The sequence below is a fragment of the Morone saxatilis genome, unplaced genomic scaffold, assembly GCF_004916995.1.
Source record: "Morone saxatilis isolate NCDOM2014 unplaced genomic scaffold, NCSU_SB_2.0 Contig3, whole genome shotgun sequence".
NCBI lineage: Eukaryota > Metazoa > Chordata > Actinopteri > Moronidae > Morone > Morone saxatilis.
Genome location: NW_023339873.1, coordinates 6,204,045 through 6,211,445, shown reverse-complemented (window position 1 = coordinate 6,211,445; position 7,401 = coordinate 6,204,045). Strand labels below are relative to the sequence as shown.

The 7,401-nt window shown below is 40.3% G+C and overlaps 1 protein-coding gene across 5 annotated transcripts in view; it reads left to right on the top strand.

Moving 5' to 3' along the window:
• dnmt3ab (DNA (cytosine-5-)-methyltransferase 3 alpha b) overlaps window positions 1-7,401 on the top strand; it is a gene marked incomplete at its 5' end in the record, with an annotated part of 41,202 nt that continues 33,801 nt past the window's right edge. For all 5 annotated transcript variants that reach the window (XM_035674286.1, XM_035674285.1, XM_035674283.1 and 2 more), the window contains 3 exon segments: window positions 1-113; window positions 1,277-1,494; window positions 4,644-4,751. In XM_035674286.1, the coding sequence (XP_035530179.1) occupies window positions 1,414-1,494; window positions 4,644-4,751 (189 nt within the window).

The window sequence follows — 7,401 nt, the reverse complement described above, 5'->3', positions numbered from 1 at the left end:
TCCAGTTAAACCGACACACCGGCTGCGTAGGCGGAGGACGGGGAGAGAAGAGGAAGGAGGCTCCGGGAGCAAGCGAGACAAAAAGGGTCAGGCCTGGGACTTGGAAAAATCGGGTAACGAACACAGTGATTCACGCATTTAAATCCGTTTAACCCGGCACTAGTAACTGCGCTGGAAGGGTAACCTTTGTGTTAACAGAGCCGTGAAAGAGCGGAAGGCGAAATGAGGAAATAGCCGATTTAGGGCTTTTTGTTTTCTTCTTTTTTTTTTTTTTTTCCTCTCGCAGATGTACGGATTGGACATCGCGATGTGCACTTGAACTTGAACCAAATTTGCAGCACAGAACCAGGATCCGATCTGAAAACACTGACCTCATTAATAAAAAATAAAAAAAAGATAACGGGGATTTATACTTGAGTGGCCGTAGCCTGCGAAAGAGCCGCCAGCCCCTGTGTCCACACTGCGGACTTCCCCCTGCTGCACAGACGCCTAAAACTTTGCAATTTTTAACGCATAGCCAATTGAATATTAAGTGCAAGTGAGTCGATGGCAGGAATGTGAGCGTGTGGCCTGGTTGTAGCTTGATGTGTGCGTGGAAATGCGGTGACATTAAACGCCTCTCTGGTCCTATAATAAATTGTTTTTCACCTGGTTGTTGCCTGCAATTATTTTTCCAGCATCTTATTAGACCTTTTTTTTTTAAATAAATCAGAACCGGCTGTCATCAATCTTGACAACCTCCTTGGAGGAAATTAAACACATCCCATGTGAATATAGATGCATTGGGGGTTATTTATTTTATGTGCACATTTTCCAGGAGTGTAACTGTGGCTACGCTATGTGCGCATGGTTGACTAACTTTAACCCAGACACATGAGGTAAAAATATTAATGATTAAACAACAATATATATATAACAATATAATCATCCTGGATTTATTTTGCAGCGTTTTTCAGGTTATATATGGCATATAACAGCCATTTAATCTCGACTACTGTACACCAATACATCCATGTCGTAAAAAAAAAAAAAAAAAAGTGGCCCTATAGGCGATAGTAGCCATACAGTATTCTATAGCAGCCTGTGAGGGTCCTATACATGACGTGCACTCAACAAATGAAAGCTGATGCTCAGAAAAGACAGAAAATAAATTCTAACCAAACTGACTTGAGGAAATGTGCACAAAATGTGTCACTGCAGCATGCATTTCATTGCAAGTGTGTCTTAATGTGTGAGGAATGAACAAGTTGTCATTTTCCTTTTTTTTATCTTCCAGGAGAGTGGAGAGAAGAGGGGATCATCTCTCATTTCTTTGGTTGTTTTTTTTTTTTCCTTTTGAGAAGTTTATTTTCACCTCATCTACATCGCCCCATTATCAGACGTTACCCATAAAGCCCACAAAAACCTTCGAAGATGCCGTCCAACACTGTCACCAACACCAATACCACTGCATTCAAAAGCTCAGACTACGCTGATTCACCTGGAAACAGAATGGTAAGATATAAACATAGAAGTATCATAGAAGAGTCTCTCTCGAGGTATTTTACGATACTCCTCTGGGGCTACGATGTTGTTGAATGACTTGATTTCTTAACTTTATTGCTAGTGGGTTCAAAGAGTTCATTCGTATTCTGCCCTTTTTGAATGACTGCTGCTGATTCATTTTGGATTTGACTCTCCATCGCTGCAAAATGCAATTTTTTTAAAACACCCTTAACTCACCAGAGCTGATTTAAAAGGAGATTATCCAGCAACGATGTAGTACAGTGTGTGCCTTTTAGTATTTTCCTAAAAATATCTGTAAGAGAGTGTGTGTGTGTGTGTGTGTGTGTTTTTGTTTTAGTGTTATTGCTTTGATGTTGCATTGATGGAGCCATGATATAAGAGGAGTGTGGCTTGTACAGTCACGTCAGGTCAAAGCCAATTATAACCTCTCCCAATTTTATGAATGGAGTCCAATCAGTCCAGCTAATGCCTTATTGATCTCTGCAATCCTACGACTTACTGAAGCTGACTCAGTAGCTTCACTGTCTTCTGTTTTTTGACAAAATAGTCAGATTTCCACAGAAGAATCCAACAGTACGTGGACTGCCGTGTCACCTTTCATAATGCAGACCGGCTCATTAACACAGTCTGTGTGTAACTGCAGCATCACTGATGCTCCACAGTGGCAGCGGTAGCAGCATCACTGAGCAGGCAGAAGATGCAGCTGTATTATGTGACATTTGCTGTTGTAATGGTGGTTGGTGACGTGGGGCGTTGGCTGGCGTAGGTTGTGCTGGAGCTGGAATGGCTCTACAGCTCTTTTACTGGGGGGATCTGTCCTCTTCCTCTACGTTCCCATTACACAGTACTGCCCTTAGTCTTGTTGCCTGGCAACAGACATTGCCTTAAATAACCGGCTACCCAGATGGAAATAGTGCAGAGATATTGACATTGTAGTAGGGTTCACTCCAGGCAACAGCAAATCATATCTCAGGTTTTTCTGTTGTTTTTTTTTTAAATATTAGAGTGAAGCTGTGTGTGAAAAATGGCGTCTTATTTCCATTTAGCGTGTTAGCGCTCGGGTTGGGAATTGAATGAGTGTTGTGGTGTAGGCTGTTCCTGCAGGCACCACTGAATTGTGTCATCCGTGTAAGTGGTTCCCAAATGAGCCTGCACACCAGGCTGCACTCAAAACGTGCTATTATCTATGCAAATTCTGCCGCCCTGTAAGGAAAAACCCAAGCACCAGGCTCTCTATTAGTAATCACACAATGAACGAGGACCATCTGCAAAACACGTCCCTTCACAAAAGCATCGATATGTACATTTACAATAACCTTCGTTGGTAACCTCTGTATTTTTATCCAGAAATTCATTAAGGAATATTCTGTGATTTTAGAGCAGTGTTTATCAATTATAACCCTGTGCCCATTAATCACAGCATCAGTTACTCTGATCGCATCTATCTCTTTATGCAAATCAGTTTATCACTGTGGGACTCTAATGGATGATGGATTTATTCCATTTTAGCAGCAAACACTCTCAGGACGTAACATGGTCTGACCTTTGAAATTCCTGCCCGTGTTTATTAACATCCTCTATCTTTTAAATGATTTAACAAGTAGTGTCTGCTGGAATCTGGAGCGTGCACAAGTCCAGATCTGTAAGAATGTTTTTATGGTATTTTTGCTTTGCTGGGTAGTTGATGGGAAAAAGTACAGAGGTCAGATTGTGTGACCTGATATGGAATTTTGGCTGTATTGCTTCTGCAACAGTTTTTGCTATGTGTAAAACTGTATTTGTTTGCTGTTGCTAATACTGGCGTTATGTTATTCATTGTAGATACAAGTGCAAAACCCACATGGGCGAAGCTACTGTTGCAGTGCAGAAACAGCAGTAACAGAAATAATCTTCTGGAGTTGTGGAGCTTTTGACAATATCACATGATCTTCATAAGCAGATGGGGTTTGCCAAAGGGTTTAAATCTAACAACGACAAGATAAGTCCTTAAAGTGCTTGGGAAAAAAAGGGAAAATTAAACATCTACAATTCCAGCTTACAATGACCATGTGATAAGATTGAAAGCTCTAGAGCAGCTAAATGGACTAAGTGGCACATGTTTTCATGCAAAACTAATTGAAACTTCCAGTAAAGGAATTGATATACATGGCTAAAATACACCAGTGATTTCTCCGTTGCCTGGATAGCGTCATGTTATAATGCAGTCTTGCAGGCAGATGTATGTATGTATGTATGTATGTATGTAACATGTGCAGTGTCACTGTAGTTTCCTTCTGTTTGGAAGATTTAAAAGGTGTTGCACGTGTCCCTAATCTCCCCTGTTTGTCTTGCTGTATCTTACAGTAATCTTGTTTCATGTCATCTTACGCCACAGTGCCTAACATTAAAATGACGGTACTTAACAACAAGTCCTAGAATGACTTACAGTGCGGAGAGCCCATTTATCTTGGGGGGGATCTCACATTCAACACTGAAGGAATTTAATAAGGACCCCCCCGCAGCTGTCAGGAATGGCCTTGCAATCTCATTTGCATTCAGACCTGGTGCTGGTGGTCCTATTCAGCCAATATTGAAACTCACAGCATCTACATTAGGATCATCTTTTCTCCCATCAACCCCAGGGGTACTTGGTTGTGGCGGACATGGGGCTTTGTTCATGGGGGTAGACAGTTTTATTAATCAAAGGGAAATTGCAGCGGGGGGAAGGTGGGGGCCGGTCGACGTCTTTGTAACAGTGTCAAGAGGGGATTGTCTGTGGAAGGTCAGCGCTGCGTCCGTGGAGATTTCACTTCAGCCTAGTTCAAAGGAACGTGCCATTCAGTTTCTATCTGTCTCATTGTCCACTCATGCCAAAGACAATCAAGGACTCACTGCAGTCCCCCCCAAATGTTGAAGTGTTTCAGTATGGTGCAGTTTTGTGCGTCTCCTGCAGATGTATCACTCCTGCTGCATCTTTGGCTAAGGTGAAACTTTCACTTAGTTTACTGTATGCACTAATACAGTCTTTCATAACCTTGAAAAATGTAGAAATCTTGTGCATCCAGGCTTCCTATAGATGTGGTCACACAAATATTATAGGATACTGACTTTAAATCATGGTTTACATAATGTGTTTTGTTTTGTTTTTTTATTGACAGGGTGAAAGCACAATACTGGACATGGACCTGATGACAGAGGAGTACTCGGCTAAAAGTAGTGCCTCTTGTAAAGTTGGCAAGCCTGGAAGAAAGCGCAAGCCGTTTCCTGTGAGTGTTGATCTGACATGTCCGAAACTACATCCATCCATCCATCCATCCCATCGCATTCCTTCGTCCGTTTTATACGTAACTTATCAGCGCTCTAAAGTCAAGATTAGATATCAGCTAGCTCCTTCAAGCACATCAAACATTAAAGGCGAATAAAACGTAATGTTTTACATTATACATCTATATGACTATATACAATATATTTATTGTTCGTTTGGTAGCGTTTCTTCGTGAAATAATTTCTAAATTCAAAGATTTTATGAAAATTGAATAAGAAGAGTGGGTCTATGCCTTTTAAGAATCTTCCAACCCTTAAAGTATTTCTGTAACCTTGGTCTTAGGGAAGAGTTTTAGTGTCCCATGCAGCTCTAAATGTGTTAAGGCTTTGGGTATCCTCAATAAGAACTAGAATGCTAACTCGAATGCTTACCGTATGTGCCACATAGCTGCAATATCCACGGCTCTATTCCAGCCAGTGTCCTTTGTTCCCTGTCTGCCTCTTCAATGTCAAATAAAAGGCACAAACATGTTGTCCAGTCACATCTTACAGCAGCTGTTCCCAACGTTCACACTCACAGGGTGAAAATCCTGCTGTCAGTAAGAAGCGTGAGACGGCATTAATCATTTAAATATAGTTATAAATAAATGCTGAGAATAAATGCACCACTTCTCAGACAGTCTTTCCTGGAAAGCAGGCATCTTGTTGCACTCTTTTGTTCACATGAAAAGTGACACAAATAGTTGAGGAAAGACAGCATGAGAGGATCAAACCTGGTTTACTTTTTTACTTCTACATAGCTGGCCAGTCACTGCATGAAGTTGGTGTGAATGTTAGAAATTGTTGGACATAGCCCTCCATAGCTCTGTTATCAGAAAGGTGTGTGTGTGTGTGTGTGTGTGTGTGTGGGGGGGGGTTTCAGACGCTCTTCGAACCATCCAATAAGCACTTTGGTCGGAGCTTAAATGTGGTCTCAGTATCCTTCAAACAAAGCGCTTGTGGGATCATCAAAGAGTTATAAACCCTCTCCCACTAAACCGACAATCGAGCATTCACGGCCACTTCACGCAGCGGCCAGATGTGTGGAAGTGAGTAAGTATGCAGGGTCTAAACTCCTCTCTCAAGCTCTCTTTTTTTCATTCTTCTTCAAAATGAGTGCAATTCCATGAATTCCTTCGAGCAGCCCTTCTCTATGATAGTGGGCTTTCACCCCAGCATCAACTGTGACCTTTTGGAACAACTATAAACACTTTTGCCATATGACACATCATATGATAGAGTTTGTTTTAAGCATACCCAGGCTTTGTGACACATGATGGTCTAAATGCTAATTCAAAGGCTTTAATTAGTAAAATGTCTTGGTGAAATTCTGGCAGATTTCTATGTTTTGCTGCTATGAAACTGAAAGCATTAGAGAATATTAAATTTCTGCACAAGATAACACCTTTGTATAAAAATAAAGGTGTTGTTTCAGCCTTCCGAATCACCACATATACTACTTTGTACTCATGCATAAACATCACACAGTCTCCATGTTTCTCAGCAACGTACAAGCACTACACTAACACTATTTGTAACCTGTTTGTGATGTCTTTTGTAGTTAAAAGCCCTGATTTAATAATGACTCTTGGGCCAACATTCCCTGAGATCTTATCATTTGCATAAGCCTCTGCTTAAAATCATGTTAATTAATTCTCACAGTGTGATTCAATAAACCAAAACAGGGATTACAAAAATATTTACAGATTTGTATGGTATGGTAGGGGGGGATATGGTGGGGGGTTTGTGACAGTGTCTATTTAAAGCAGCTGAGTGGTACTACCAATAACAGATAAAGAAAAGCTATAGTCAGAATCAGAGGGCCTTAGTGAGTGTTTTAACAGCTGTGGGGGGATTGAGCACATGTGCCAGACGCACCAGTCAAATAGGTGTTTCATTTTTGTTCTTCTCTGCATGAGAGTCACCGCTTGTCAACTTTAATATGCTGTCTATAAGGCCGTTATTTGTGTTTGAATCCTGAACTGACTAAAGGTTGGAGGTTTCGTTTTTTTTCCCCTTTGTGCTGATTGTTAAATGTCAGATAAAAGCAGAACGTAAAGCCTTGAACCTTTCCCTTAAAGTACACAGATATAATGGACAAGGTCAAATTAGTTCCTGAGAGAAAATGTTGAATGAGTGCTTGAAAAATGCCAAACAAAGTCCAGTTCACAGGGTTTTATTTACATATTAACAGACCCTGCTGCCCTTTTACTATCACAGGTCCAGGCTGTAACATTTAGTGCCTTCAGCTAGTCTGAGGAAGGTTAAGAAATGCTCAGCCGGTTACATGTTTCAGTACTGAATCTGGGCTATATATTAAATATATTTCAATTATTATATATATTATGACATGCCGTTCAGGAAATTAATCTTTGAATACATGGAATGAAACTTTGAATATATTGAATGGACCTTGAATATATGGAATGAATTCTTGAATATATGGAATGCATTCTTGAATATATTGAATGAACCTTGAATATATTGAATGAATTCTTGAATATATTGAATGAACCTTGAATATATTGAATGAATTCTTGAATATATTGAATGAACCTTGAATATATTGAATGAACCTTGAATATATTAAATGAACCTTGAATATATGGAATG